The 13,727-nt window shown below is 50.3% G+C and overlaps 7 protein-coding genes across 7 annotated transcripts; 3 read left to right on the top strand and 4 right to left on the bottom strand.

Annotated features, from left to right (window-relative positions):
• Nucleotides 1-34: 34 nt before the first annotated feature.
• Nucleotides 35-1,375, bottom strand: LDX57_010523 (MCT family MFS transporter; the record flags this gene model as incomplete). Its single annotated transcript, XM_046092270.1, has 1 exon — nucleotides 35-1,375. The coding sequence occupies one exon, from the start codon at nucleotides 1,373-1,375 to the stop codon at nucleotides 35-37; it is 1,341 nt and encodes a 446-aa protein (XP_045948248.1).
• Nucleotides 1,376-3,091: 1,716 nt separating this feature from the next.
• On the bottom strand, nucleotides 3,092-3,459 carry LDX57_010522 (putative quinol monooxygenase; the record flags this gene model as incomplete). Its single annotated transcript, XM_046092269.1, has 2 exons — nucleotides 3,092-3,366; nucleotides 3,438-3,459. 2 exons carry the CDS (start codon nucleotides 3,457-3,459, stop codon nucleotides 3,092-3,094), a joined length of 297 nt encoding a protein of 98 aa, XP_045948247.1.
• A 1,400-nt stretch (nucleotides 3,460-4,859) lies between these two features.
• Nucleotides 4,860-5,866, bottom strand: LDX57_010521 (uncharacterized protein; the record flags this gene model as incomplete). Its single annotated transcript, XM_046092268.1, has 2 exons — nucleotides 4,860-5,263; nucleotides 5,326-5,866. 2 exons carry the CDS (start codon nucleotides 5,864-5,866, stop codon nucleotides 4,860-4,862), a joined length of 945 nt encoding a protein of 314 aa, XP_045948246.1.
• A 1,639-nt stretch (nucleotides 5,867-7,505) lies between these two features.
• On the top strand, nucleotides 7,506-8,250 carry LDX57_010520 (uncharacterized protein). Its single transcript, XM_046092267.1, has 4 exons — nucleotides 7,506-7,629; nucleotides 7,676-7,736; nucleotides 7,786-7,877; nucleotides 7,931-8,250. The coding sequence occupies exons 1-4, from the start codon at nucleotides 7,558-7,560 to the stop codon at nucleotides 8,150-8,152; spliced, it is 447 nt and encodes a 148-aa protein (XP_045948245.1). The 5' UTR covers nucleotides 7,506-7,557; the 3' UTR covers nucleotides 8,153-8,250.
• Nucleotides 8,251-8,493: 243 nt separating this feature from the next.
• LDX57_010519 (uncharacterized protein) lies at nucleotides 8,494-9,480 on the top strand (the record flags this gene model as incomplete). The annotated part of the gene is made up of 7 exons (XM_046092266.1): nucleotides 8,494-8,515; nucleotides 8,566-8,571; nucleotides 8,625-8,668; nucleotides 8,717-8,808; nucleotides 8,855-8,945; nucleotides 8,999-9,386; nucleotides 9,449-9,480. 7 exons carry the CDS (start codon nucleotides 8,494-8,496, stop codon nucleotides 9,478-9,480), a joined length of 675 nt encoding a protein of 224 aa, XP_045948244.1.
• Nucleotides 9,481-9,806: 326 nt separating this feature from the next.
• On the top strand, nucleotides 9,807-11,122 carry LDX57_010518 (GNAT family N-acetyltransferase; the record flags this gene model as incomplete). The annotated part of the gene is made up of 2 exons (XM_046092265.1): nucleotides 9,807-9,853; nucleotides 10,012-11,122. The coding sequence occupies 2 exons, from the start codon at nucleotides 9,807-9,809 to the stop codon at nucleotides 11,120-11,122; spliced, it is 1,158 nt and encodes a 385-aa protein (XP_045948243.1).
• Nucleotides 11,123-11,393: 271 nt separating this feature from the next.
• Nucleotides 11,394-12,077, bottom strand: LDX57_010517 (uncharacterized protein; the record flags this gene model as incomplete). Its single annotated transcript, XM_046092264.1, has 1 exon — nucleotides 11,394-12,077. The coding sequence occupies one exon, from the start codon at nucleotides 12,075-12,077 to the stop codon at nucleotides 11,394-11,396; it is 684 nt and encodes a 227-aa protein (XP_045948242.1).
• Nucleotides 12,078-13,727: the final 1,650 nt, after the last annotated feature.

The following is a 13,727-nucleotide window of genomic DNA, read 5'->3' as shown; positions in this document are numbered from 1 at the left end:
AGATAGAGGTATATGCTCTAAAGTAGATTCCTCCTCATACATTCGCCCACCTAAAACACCGTCTCCCAAACTCCCAAACCCTCCTCCCTCTCCCCCCATTAGCATTACTATTCATCCCACCCTCCTCAACACCAACCCTCCACCCCCTCAAAACACCCATACACCCCGCCGCCGCCACATACATAAACCCCGTAAAAAGCTGCGTCCCCAGATACCTCCCGGTCCCCTTAAAGATCTCCAACGCAATCGGCTCGCTCACCGTACACGGCACGACAATCGCCAACCAAAGCAAATTCAACCCGGACGACACCCCCTTCAACCCGACCACCTCCGCCACGAGAGGCGCAATCGTCGCCCAAAACGACCCCGCGACCAGACCCTCGCTGATAGCGAAGAACATCAACACGCCGTAGCTGTGCGCGTTGGTCCAGACCACGAGCGGCAGGATACCCGCGACCAGCGTGAGGATGGCGGCCATGTTGACGCGGCCGGTCGTGTCGCTGAAGTAGCCTGCGAGGGGGCGGCCGACTGCTTGGCCGAGGTTGAAGATGGCGCTGGCGAGCGATGCCTGGGTTGAGGTGAAGCCGAGCTCGGTGGCGTAGTTGGCTAGCGAGAAGATGAGCACGAAGTAGCCCAGCATGGTGAAGGCGCTGAAGCCCAGGAGGAGTAGGTATTCGGGTTTGCGGAGTAAGGCGATGTTGAAGACGGGTGGGTCTGGGGTGGAAGGGTTCGCGGTGCTGCGGTCTTTAATCAGGAGCGTGCAGCTCGTGTTGACTACGAAGGCGAGGATGGCGAGGATGCGGAATGCGGTGTCTAGACCGAGATTACGGATCATTGCCGATGCGGAGAGAGCGTAGATGAGGCCGCCGAGACCTGCGCCGGACAGCGAGATGCCGCTGGCGAGCGATCGTTTCGTTGTGAACCATTGCGGGACGACAGCGGCGGTGGGAATGAAGAGGAGACCCAGGCCCATGCCGAACAGGATGCCTTGCGTGAGGAAGAGATGCCAGATGTGTGAGGCGAAGCTGGCGCAGATCAAACTGGCGGTTTCGAAGACGACGCCGCAGAACATCGTTGGTCGGATGCCGACTTTGCGGACGGCAAGGGTGGCGATGGGCGAGGTGAGGAAGAGGAATGTGAGACTGAGGGATCCTACAAAGGCATATTCGAGGGCTGTTGCGCCCGGGAAAACGTCGTTGTCAAGGTAATACGCCAGGAAGACGGCGTAGGCGGAGTTGAATCCCCATGAATGGGCGTTGATTACGGCGGCAGCGACGGTGCACACCCAGCCATAGCCACCGTCTGGGGGTTCGTCTGTGCTTGGTGATGGTGTTGATAGAGATGTACCCTCCGGAGGATCTATATGTTTCGCCATTTTCGAGTAAATTGCGTGATTCCCCGCAAGCAAGGGATATGCATTTCATTTTATATGATCTTTTTCTATTAGAAAAAAATGCATTGGCCGGACCAGAAACTCTTGACTGCTCGGCAATATCGAAGTGGAACTTCGGTGTTTGACTGACTCTCCAGCATCAAATTCAAGCCAAGTGGAACACCGAGAGTAAGTTTCTCCAATGAGCTGTTGGCTGTGATGACTTCGGCGTTCGTTTTCGGCGTCTGTCAGATCTCTGTGGGTCCGTCGCGAAGAACTGCCGAGTGGGCATCCTTTCCACCCACGTTCGAGAATACCAGTACATTCAAACATTGTCAGGGTTAGTGTTCTAGGGTCCCAGAAGAATTCCGTGACTGGAGCCAGAGTGTTGGAGTGTTGGAGATGATCGACCTTTAGCAGTGATATCAACTGTCGCGATGCGGCGATAAACACATTCAGTTGTGTGGTTCTCATTGTTCACTCGACACTGTTCAGTATAGCCTGTGTCCCACTTGAACGTGTTTGATGAAAGTCAAAAACCAGTGTCATTATAAATGCGCCCTTCGTATCCTTCCTGCGTCAATCGTGTTGACGTGAACGTGTTCTGGATTCTCGGTCTTTGATCGAACGCCGAAGCCGACCAACCGGTGGAACAATCACCGAAGCACCGCTAAGAAATTGTGAATTCATCTGGAAAGCAAGTAGAATCGGCTCAATTAGCATCAAGTCGAATAAGAGCTCTACTCCGTATGCCTCGCTCTTCCTTCCGACGCCTCTCTCCCCGATTAGGAGCGAATGCTATGTTCTCATGATGCAATGGCCGTTGATGGAAATTATCTTCGATCGGACAAAAAGGGGCCATGCAGAGAATACCTTAACATTGCCAGACGAATCAATATTCCTATCGCGTAGAACCATAGAACCTGATCAATAAGGTATACGATGAGACCCGAACGCCAGGTCATCGTTATCCAGTCAAACAGAAAGCCAGCGCGTGAGCCAGGCCTCGATTGAGTGTCAGCGGGGACGAAAATCTGCAATTTTAATTACTAGGCGTCGAGGTTTCCGTATGCATTTGTAAAGAAACACCCTGACGATCGCCGTGCTCAATGGATGATGTCGCCCACTCCGTAAGCCAACAACAGACGCACGACCGAAACACTGCCTGAGGCCAACACGGAAGATCTTCGGAGCCTTTCCGGGTGATTGGCGTAGTCTAACCTGAATAGGATAGTGCCGCGTCCCTCCGACCGGCAGGACGCGAGGTCCCTTCCCGAGACTCCCCGCGCTGCTCTCGGGTTGCCGGTGGCCGGTGGATTTTCTCGATCGGAAGACACAGGAGGAACGTGTTGAAATGGTTTCAAGTTGGTTTTATATTCTTGATTCAATGTCCATCCCGAATCTAATCTTGAGATGTGACGCGTTTTAAATGCGCGGTTTCCAGCCATCATGGAGCTACAGATTGAAAAGCGGGTTCCTGCGATGAATCAAGACAATCAGCTAAGAATCTGAACACTCAGAACATCGGTTTAGCTGTGAACACATGCCCACAAGTCAATCCTACGACCTACACTGCCTTCAACAGATTAAACACAAAACCCTAATATTTGATCATCACTGCATCCAACAAATTGGTATACTCGACAGAATCCAAAATATATACATCTACCCAACCCTCCTCAACAACCCATCCACCCCCCAAACAGAATATGTCCCAATCTAACACATCTCCTCAAACCGTCTCAGATCCATCTCCTTCTCCAGAAGGGGAATGACATAGGGATCGAAAGTCTTCCAGTAGGGGTTCTCGAGGTGATACTTCTGCGAGCCCTCGTTCAGGTAGCGCTCGACGATACAGAAGTCCTGCTTGTCGTGAACGGACTGCATCACAAACCAGGACAAAGTCTCCTTGTCCTTGGAGTAGACGCCGGAGGCCTCGATGAGCTTGGCGTGAAGCTTGGAGATGGACTCCTCGTCGGGCTTGGCCCGCATGTCTATAAGCAACAACAAATGGTTAGTGGGCCGGGATCAATTGAATACAGGGGGTGGGTGAAGGTTCACGTACGAACGACAATCGTGTAGACCATTTTGACTGAATTGAGGGGTAGTTGGAGGATGAGGGGCATGATCGTACGGGTGGTCCTGGATCTTATATATGGAACGGTGGGGCTGGAACGTTAGGGCTCGCCCGGTGAGGATGGGATGTGGGTTCCGCGGCTTGGTGGTGATGTAATTGGGAGGATTTGCGGTGATCAAACTTTGGGATTTGTTTGATAGTCGAATGCACTTAATGGACTGTAGGGGATAGATTTGTTGTTCAATTAGAGTGGGAATTCCTAACGGTTTCTAAGGGGGCGGAGCTTAGATCAACTAGACTATCCAGGTCTTGCGTGGATGGTATAGCTACTATAGCTCATAAACAAGATGGCTGGAATCAATTACGACCTTAAATCAAGATGTACTGACCAGAATTAGAACACAGCCTCTTGAGCATGCTCTCCGGTTACAGGCTTCCTGGTTTATCGCCGCAGAAATCAAAGCAATCCATCGCAATTAGAAAATGTTGATCCTTCATCCTTTCTACCACATCATCGCATTATAGAGTCATCAATAAAACTTAGAGATTCTCGCTCTCACATGATTTGAATATCGATCTTTCAAAGATGCGAATATCGACTTTCCCCGCACGAAGCCCAGGAGTTGGGCTGCAACGGCACCGACAGGGGTCAAAGCGGTCATGTTTGACAAACTCGCTTCGCAAAGCCGAGTCAGCATTGAATGTCTCAATGAGGTATACCAAGAGACACCAGACTCAATTTCGGGCGTGGGTGATAGTGACATAGGTTCGTGGCTCGGCCAATACGCCCCGGCGAGTAGAATACGTTGAGAAATATGGTATAACAAAGCGTCTCTATTGCAAGCGTCTGACAGAAAGAAGCTTGGATGTTAGCCGAAAGAAAGTGCTCCTAATGGCACAGAACCATAGAAGCTGCTGTCGATCTATGGCACTGCGGATTGCTCAACAGATAGAGCAGTACGAATATAAAAAGCAGGAGGGCGATGATAACCCGAACCATAGATAATTGGAGTGATTGTTGTTTTAGGCTTCCAAATACACCTCGAACACCTTTTTTTCGTCTCACGAAGTTTTTGTCATTCTCGTGCATTGTGTTTTGGTTTCTGTTACCCTGCCTCGGATTGTGTTTCAGGTGCTCGGGATGATTCCGAGACGGCTGGATGGGCTCCACCTCCACCTTGAGAATTCAAATTTGAATGATCAGGAGATGACTTTAAGAAATTTTGTCATTTTTTCGTGTTGTTGCTCCTCGAGACGTCCTCCGTTGATATTTAGAAAAATTAGTGTACATGAAGCCTAGATTAGGACAAAGTTATGCCGCCGAAACGCCGGCGGAAAAGAAAGGCGAAAGGGAAAGGAAGACAGAAAGAAGAAGAGAACAGATAAAAGACAAACACAACACAGGAAGACTCATACATTAGGTCTAACAAGTTCACGGACAACTAACGGACCGCTTTTGTTTTCCGAATCTTCTCCTCCAGTGTGTATATCCTCCACGAGCTGCTGACCGACTTCTTCGTTGAGGAAGGCTTGTTGTCGCTTATACATCCGCCAGAAGACAACGCTGCCGTGGATCTGAGCGGCCGAAAAAGCGGTATGAAGTAACGGCGTGGCTACTTTGAAGGCAATCTGCCAGCGATCCCAGAGACAGCCGAACAAAAACATCGTCACGACGGTCTCGCAGAAGGTACCAAAAGCGGTGGTCAGACAGGAATATAGAAAGACGCGACTGAGGAAGCGATGCCGGTGAGTGTATACTCGATAGAGGATGATGGCGACATGTGGAAAGAATTCGGAGATGATATCGAAGACACCTGCGCGACCGGTAAAATTAGCTTTGTCGTACTGTGCGGTGAAGTTGAAGCGAAAGACGTACCCCAAATAAGACAAAGCATGAATTCTATGCCCGCGTCGGGTTCATGCACTCGATCTAGCCCGATCGCAATAGCTGACTGACCGATCATGATTGTTCCGACATGGTGCAAGATGGCAATAGGCGACAACTTGATCCGATAAAGAAGCTCAAAGATGTACATGCCAATGAGCATTTGGGCGGCCACAATCAAAATATCACCCATTGTCACCGGAGACCCATCGACAAACGGAGCGTGGAACGTGGATTTGCCGACAATGACTCTGATGAAGGGATATGCCGCGACAATGAGGATGAGGATCTTCATGGTCCCGGCGATGTGGTGGTTGATGAAACCACGCTGATTCTCCAGACTGAGCTTCGTGTAGGTCGTGCCATAGAGACGACGGATTAGGAACGCTTCTAGCAGATAGAAGCGTATCAGGAAGAGGATCACGAGAATGATGGATATGATCAATGCTGAGAAAGGGGCCAATTTGGAGACCGTGTCGGGGGTAGGGCTCACTCCCGGAACACCGTATTGGTGAAGGTTAATGATCCCCATTGTCGGCCATGCGCAGGAGAACTAGAGGATCGTTCTCACCGGAGACTTGAGAACAATGAGAAACGGGACGGCAGCCATGTAATGTTTCATAGGGAAAGGATAAGGCAATAAGGGGCGAGGTAGAAGTAGAAATGGCACGAGGTCTGCACGAACGGAAACTCTCGCTAAGGATTGCCTCCATCTCCAACATCGCAGTCCTTCCTGCCTGAAGAGATGTAAACAGCGGCCAATCTCGAATTCGGAAGCCTAGAAATGCCCCTCTGGTAAGGCAACCACCCTTCTAGAAGTGGGGACGGTCAACAAAGAAAACCGATCAAGCCTTCAGGGGATGAGCTTGGCTAAGAAGTCTTCTCCAATCGGGGGTTTAGCTGTCTAGACAGGCGGGGGAGTATCCTTAGGTCGTGTCTTTGTTGCATTCAAAGTATGCGGAGTCCTCCAGATGATAGGATCAGCCATTAGGCAGCATCAATGTTTGGTTGCTCTGTCCTCCGCCATGCTTTGTGTAGCAAGAGAACACCAGGGGCTAAACATGATTCTAAGAGTCATTCAACCTGTACAACATACGGGGGTGGGTTCGAAAAGATCGGATTGTTTCTGAAGCCAAGTTGACTGCTAGTAGAATCTTGCTGCTGTAGATTCACATGACTCTGGGTTTTCGAGACATATATTCTTCTCGAAGACACATCTTCAATTATCAGTTTAGCTACCTAGTGCTTATGATGGTTGTCCACGGGCTGCCACTGTAGGACTGGAAGTGTGTAGCAGGGAAGAGTTACAGAATATGAACATTCCAGTGGGTTTTCTAAAGTAGCACAAAGTGGGCTGTGTTATGCATCCCCTGCATAAGTCTTGCTGAGTCATTGTATACCTTTGTGCGATCCCATAAATCTACTCAGGCTGCTGCCCATCAACTTTCACAGAACATCTTTCCACGACAAGTGTCGCTGCTCCACTATCGCTTTTATTCAACAGTGTGAAGTCATGAGATGCCTGTCATCAGAAAACCGATTGCTGCATCGCTATAATATATCAACTGCTCATCGCAAGGCAGTAAGTTCACCTCCCTTTCCATGGCTTGGATTCATCTCACACCTTTTTTTGGTCTACCAACCCGGTGCCAAACTTTGCATTGACTGTTCATCGACCTTTGCGCCCGCAGTAAATCGAGTCCACGTCAACAGCATGACCACGTTATCCCTCCCTTCTGTATACAGCGGTCCTCGACGTCATTCTTGAAACAAAATATGTGGGGTGATCGATCCCGACGGGCGCTAATGGCGACATGGTTCTCTGGAGTCTGCTTGCAGACGCAAGGTTCGTCAACTTCACTGCACTATTCTGGAGTATATCGACTATTTTCCTGACGGCTAGAAGATCTGTTAGGCATACTCTCGGTTAAATGGACGCAGGAAAGTTGCACCCGGGACAAACACCTGGTAACCGTGCAACAATTGCATAAGAGCCACGAGCCCGGTAAATTGTCCACCAACCAACCCACTATAATCGGCAAATCATTTCCTGAAACAGGTCTCCGCGTTCCTAACAGGCGGGGAACCCTACAAGTGGTTTCACTAGTCATTCGTGTACCTTGCAAGATCTCTGCGAGAGGGGACATACAAATACCCTCACTAGGCATACCGACCGAGTTGTCGTTTGCGGCCATTTTCAGAACATAGAACACGTTGATCAACATGCAGATCCTCGGTATCAGCTCCCTTGCGGCGGTGTTCCTCGCATCGTCTATTGAAGCCTCATTGGACATAGTAAGATCCTCATGCGTCAGGTCGGCCCTCGACTTACAAATTCCAGGTTTCGGGGGCTACATGGACGGCGGCTGGAACGGATCAGCATATTCAAGCCCATGGCGGAGGTAAGCCGTGCAGGGCTAGACTTGCTCTTCTAAGTACTGACCCGATTAGGGATCATCGAGGTTGACGGGACTTACTACTGGGTCGGAGAAAACAAGCTCGACGGAACATATTTCCAGTCGATCAACTGTTATTCAAGCAAGGTGGCAATTCCCCTTTTCGATTCTATACCTTTTGCTTAGGCTAACATGATTAGGACCTGATCCAATGGGAGTTTGTGAACGAGCTTCTCTCCGTTCAGGAATCGGGCGATCTCGGACCGGAACGTATCGTCGAAAGACCAAAGGTCATCTACAATGATGAAACCGACCAATATGTCATGTGGATGCACATCGACTCCAGCAATTACGGTGACGCAAGGGCCGGAGTTGCAACCGGCTCTAGCGTTTGCGGTGATTATACTTACCTGCATGTTTGATCCGTCGGTGTACCTCTAAGATGGGACTAACATGCTACAGTAACTCCACGCGACCTCTCGGATATGTTTCTAGGGATTTGGGTCTCTTCAAAGGTTAACCCTGCGCTCATCAAGTGAGTGGCGTTGCGCTAATCGACTGTAGATACCGATGGGACTGCCTACCTCCTGACAGAAGACGTGAGTGAGCACCGCGAGGTTGAGAATAGGTCTAACTTCACTAGAGAGATAATGGGCTGCGGATCGATCTTCTTTCGCCCGACTATTTGACCGTTGAGTCGCCGGTCTACCTTTTTGAGACTTATGAATCCCCGGCTATCTACAAGAGCGGCGATACCTATTTCATGTTTGGATCGCAATTAACTGGTAAGTTTCGGCTAGCCTCGACATTAGGCAAGATACTGACAGCGTGATAGGATGGGGTAGGGCTTCTCAAACATTCTGAACGAAAGCAAGATTATTAACGCGGTTTTAGATGCAAATGACAATCGGTATACAACCGCAACTAGCCTCTCCGGGGTAAGGATCCTACGCGATCAAGCCTCACGCAAGAGCTGACCTTTCCAGCCCTGGTCCGAGTGGACAAACTTTGCACCTGAAGGATCGAAAACTTTCACATCGCAGTCTACATTTGTCCTAGAAAAGGATGGCGTTGTAATGTATGCTTTCATTCTCACACGTTCGCTTCTTCCGCTGACTTCTCAGTTACATGGGCGACCGTTGGGTCCCGGGTAACTTGGCTTCATCGACTTATGTATGGATGCCGTTGACTATTTCGGGAACCAAGGCAACTTTGGTGAGATACCTCATTCCGTTTCTTGAGCCATATCCTGACAATAAAACCCACAGAATGAAGCAGATGCATGGACATTCACCGATGGAGGATGGGACACCGCCGAACCGGTCGCCACACTCCCAGCCATCTCAGACGACACTACACTCGGCGGCTCCGCCCGGTCTGTGACCGACGAGAGGGTAGGATATATCGGTGGTCCTGACAACGGAACCCTGACCTTTAAATCGGTCTCTGCATCTGGCAGCGGCAAGCACACAGTACAGATTTCGTATCGCAACGGCGACGGCTCGCAGAGATATTGCGCCGTCGTCGTGAATGACAAATCCTATTCGGTCGCTTTCAGCTCTACCGGGACTTCTCTGGGCACGAGCGTTTTGCATGCGGAGTTGGCCGATGGGAGTGAGAACGAGATCCGGTTTGAGGGATTGGATGGGAAATACTGTAAGTGGTCTTGAGTTGACCCTATCTGCTGGGTTGTGAATCGGGCTGATAAGATGTTCCAGGTCCTGATATCCAGGAGTTGGTCATTTCCTAAGGTCGTTCTAGCCCGGTAGAGCTGAAGTTACACCATTACGACCTGAGTGAGTTTATGTCTTCCTGGATGTGGAACATGATGTGCTACACCGCTTGCCATATTACGATGTTGGATAGTTATCTCACTCGGTCGCTACATACAGCCAATGCTACTTGGTCCGAGTCGGAGCGCGACGAGTGAATAAAGAAATGTCTAAATGATTGCAAGATGCATTCAACTTCATGTGTGATCGTACTTTTGACCTCATACCCTGTCCAATCCCCATAAATATCTCGCTGTCATTGGCCCCGGAAGTGCTTCCTTTCCTTCCGGTGTGACTTGACGCCATGCACGGGGACCTGCAGGAGGATTGCAAACGTGAAGAGCTTACCTTGTAAGCTGACGTTGTGACAAACAAAGAAATGATACACAACGCTGCTATCTCTTCGTCTGTGACCCGCTGATGCCCCTCTACCTTTGGTCACACCTCTCTCCCTCTATCGCTTCTCCTTTTCGCCCACTCCCTCTCCCTATCTTCCCCCTCCTCACCAGAGATATCCTGATAAAGATGTCTTGCCCCACAGGAGAATATCGCATCCACAGCCTCAACTCCCGCTCCGACCTCCTTCGCACCCTCGAGCGCCACCAAGACACCCTCAAGCAGCCGTGGCCCGCTTTCTTCCACGGCAGCCCGACCCTCACAACCTACCTCCCCCGACTGATCGACTACACGGGCCTCCTACGCTACCAATACGTGATGGTCTGGCAGAATCACACAGGCCAAGAGACGCTCGTCGCGCACGCTCGTTCCGTCCCGTTCTACTGGCCCGAACTCGCCGGCTTTCATCGCCGCCAGCCTCCCCACCTAAACCCTACAATCAGCTTAGCAGGAGAAGACGGTCAACGGGTCCTAAACTCCCTCCCCGACGGCGGCTACGAAACCATCCTCTCTCGCGCCGTGGAGCAGTTCTTCGTCCGACACGGTCTCCCCGCGATGTCGCCCCCCTTGACGCACGATCAGGCTCGCGACATGGCCGTTCGGCGACTCAGCGAGGCGCCTAATGCGCTGGTATCGATGGGCATAGTGGTTCATCCGGACTGGAGGGGCCAGGGGATCGTGAGCCGGATGGTGCAGTATATGACGAGCGTTGCAGGGAAAGATGGATTCGGTGTGTTGGTCACACCGTTGCGACCGGCGGGGAAGGCCCTTTTTCCGACGGTCGACATGCAGGAGTATCTGGGTTGGAGGAAGGAGTTGGGGCCGAAGACGGTGGGTGGGTCTTTGGCTTTCTCTGGGCCTGTGTCGAACCGGTCTATGTCTGTGTCGGCGCTTGTGGGGGACGGTGATGTGGTATGTGTGCCGTTTGATCCGGCGCTGAGGAAGCATGTTTCCTTGGGGGGGAGGGTGGTTAAGATTGCGAGGAATAGTATTTCGGTGATGAGGGATATTGGGGCGTGGGAGGGCTGGACGAAATTGGATTTGGAAGAGTTGGTGGAGTCAGAGGTTGAAAATTGCGAGATGGGTTTGAAGGAGGGTCAAGCGTACCTGGAGATCTGTGTTCCTGGCGCTTTGGTTCCTGTCAGATACTATCCGAAAGACAGACGACTGGTCTATTGCGAGCCCAACGTGTGGGTGTATCATAGTGTGACTGCACCCAGATAAGAGTTCAGAGTTGAATGAGGAGAAATGTAAGCATTCTTAACTGTATATTCTTTATTAGGAGCACTGTGGGGACTGAAATTAGGGATTGATGTTTGAACATAAATGTGCTGTAGGATTGTGATCCTATTCGGGCCCTGTATCCATTTTGCTGTCTTAGGTAGGCTGATAGAGAGAGACAGACAGCGAGAGAAACAATGGCATGCATTTCTCTCTTGTGAGAAAGCTTCTTTCTCACTACACAAGAGACCCAACAAAGGAAGAGCATGAAAACTCAATCATCCTCACGGGTTTCTCCCACCTTCTCTCTAGCAACCTCCAGCTGAAAAAGATCCAGTTCGAATATCGCCTCCTGCAACTCTTCTCTGGCCCGAAGGCGCTCGATTCTCGCTATGTGGGCATTGCGAGTAGCTTGGATGAAACTGTCGTGCCAGTCGTTGGCAGTGGTATTCTGATCGACACCGGACGGGAGGCGGAGGCCCGGCTTGTAGTCTTCGTAGATGGCTCTGGCTCGTGGGGATCTGGATCGAATGCGACGTGGAGGCGATGGAAGGATAGAGCGCTGGCGACTTCTGTTGCTGCAGTCTGATGGTGGCGCGGGAAGAGGAGGATGCCATCCGTAGGGTCTCTTGGCTTGAGGTGGCTTCGTGTCTTCATCATCGTCAGAGGGGATGTTGCGCTTGATGGTCACAGGTGCTGGTACAACATGCAGGGACTCGGTATTAGCAGGCTGGGAGTGATGATCGGGTGAAGAGGACGCTTGAACAGGAGTGTCAAAGGTCGAAATGCTGGTTGCAGCTCTGGTTTGTAAGGCAGAAAACGCTGAGACCCTCGGAGTCGCGATGGGCGCCATTGAAAGTCGCGCGGTTGCAGTATGGGTTCTTCTGGCAAGAGACGAGGACTGGAGATTGGATGAGGCGCCACGATTCTCGGGCACCGATTGATCGGATGAGGTCATTGTGCGGATCAGAATAGAAGATACGGCTGCGGTGGAGGATGGAAGAGGCAGATGAAGGAGAGGAGGGTAAGAAGACAAAGAGAAGCTGAGATGAAGGAAGAAACAAGAACTGTGTGAGGGGTCTATCCGGACCAAGCTGGTGAGATGGACCGAGATTCACTGGCTCGATATTCACTAGTTGTTGGCACTTACACTACATCACTGTTCTATGTAGCAGGATACAGCCCTTCTTTTATTAAGGTTCCATATTAAGGAAGGTACAGTGAGCATATAATATTGACAGAAGAGAAAACTGACGATATGATAGTCCTGGAAACTTTAGATATAGATATATCAACCAATGATTCTTTCTTGTGCCTAGTATAAGTTTGATTAACCCGTTTCCTCCTGATTCCTTGATAGTGGAGACCTCCGGTTCTTTACACAATAGCAAGCCTATATAAAGCCCTCTTTGCCATACCAACGATTATTCTCCTTTGCATGTCTTCGCCTTTGTATCAACCTCCAAGAATGGCCAACGATCTCCCACGTGGCGGAATCTCGGGTCTTCCCTTCGAGCTGTACGAACTAATTGTGTTACAATGTGCTTTGGGGTTCAGAGAGACTGAATATCCGGGGCCCATTGTAGAAGAACTAAAACGCCTTCGCCTAGTGAATAAGAGGTTCTGGCATGCCGCAAGTCGTCTTCTTTTTCGCCGTGTCAAAGCGCAAGTAGGGGAACTTTTCTGCAGTCCTCTTACCGTTCTCAAAGATATTGCTCACAGCAACTTGGCACCGTTCGTTCAAATGCTTATTCTACATGCTAAGACGACGGAGAATGACGAACATAACAGCAAATATCTTCAGGGGTATTCCGAAACATTATCTCTATGCTTTAGTCGATTCCAAAACTTGCAGTGCCTTTTTCTACACAAATCGCCTTATTTCGATGCCTACGTAGAGGGGCCTTTCTTCCCTGAACAAGCCATGGCGGAAGCCTTGCTCAAGGCACTCAGAGATCACCCACTCCCAAGACTGAAGCATCTGAGAATCGATAACAGCTTAATCCCCTACAAAGGACAGATACTAACAGCACTCATTCCGGTAATTCCAACTATCCAAAGCCTCGTCCTTTGTCACAATTGCGCCATCGACCCACCAAGGTCGCTGGAGACGGGTCTATTCTCTGCTTTGGAGCGTGCGCGCAGACTGCGGCATCTCGACTTGACCGGCGTCGGCCATGACCCCGAAGCTTCTTTCAATGCCATTCCTTCTGAAGCTCCACTCTGCTACGTCTCTATTGCTCACTTGACCATTTCCTTTGACGGAATGTGGACGATCCGGAAGTTTGCAGGAACCTTACACTCTCTAAGCTTGTGTTTTGTGAATCTTGCGGACGGCACATGGACAGATCTCATAAAGGAGCTATACGATTTTCCTCATCTTGGTAATGTTTGTTTTCATAAATGCTTCTATTCGGAAGAATCTATGAATACGTACAGCCAACATGAGGCAGACTCCGCAGCAGTAGACAGTCTTTGTGATCATTTGAGGCGAAAACGTCCTAGCTTGAAGGACGGAGATGGACTCTGGTCCCGTTCCCATTATCTCACTTATCAATATGAGGACTGGTGCGATCAAGAAACACTTTCTTTGGGCTAAGATTTGATA

The sequence above is a fragment of the Aspergillus melleus genome (assembly GCF_016097325.1).
Source record: "Aspergillus melleus strain CBS 546.65 chromosome Unknown contig6, whole genome shotgun sequence".
Lineage (NCBI taxonomy): Eukaryota > Fungi > Ascomycota > Eurotiomycetes > Eurotiales > Aspergillaceae > Aspergillus > Aspergillus melleus.
This window is presented reverse-complemented; position numbering and strand designations above follow the sequence as displayed.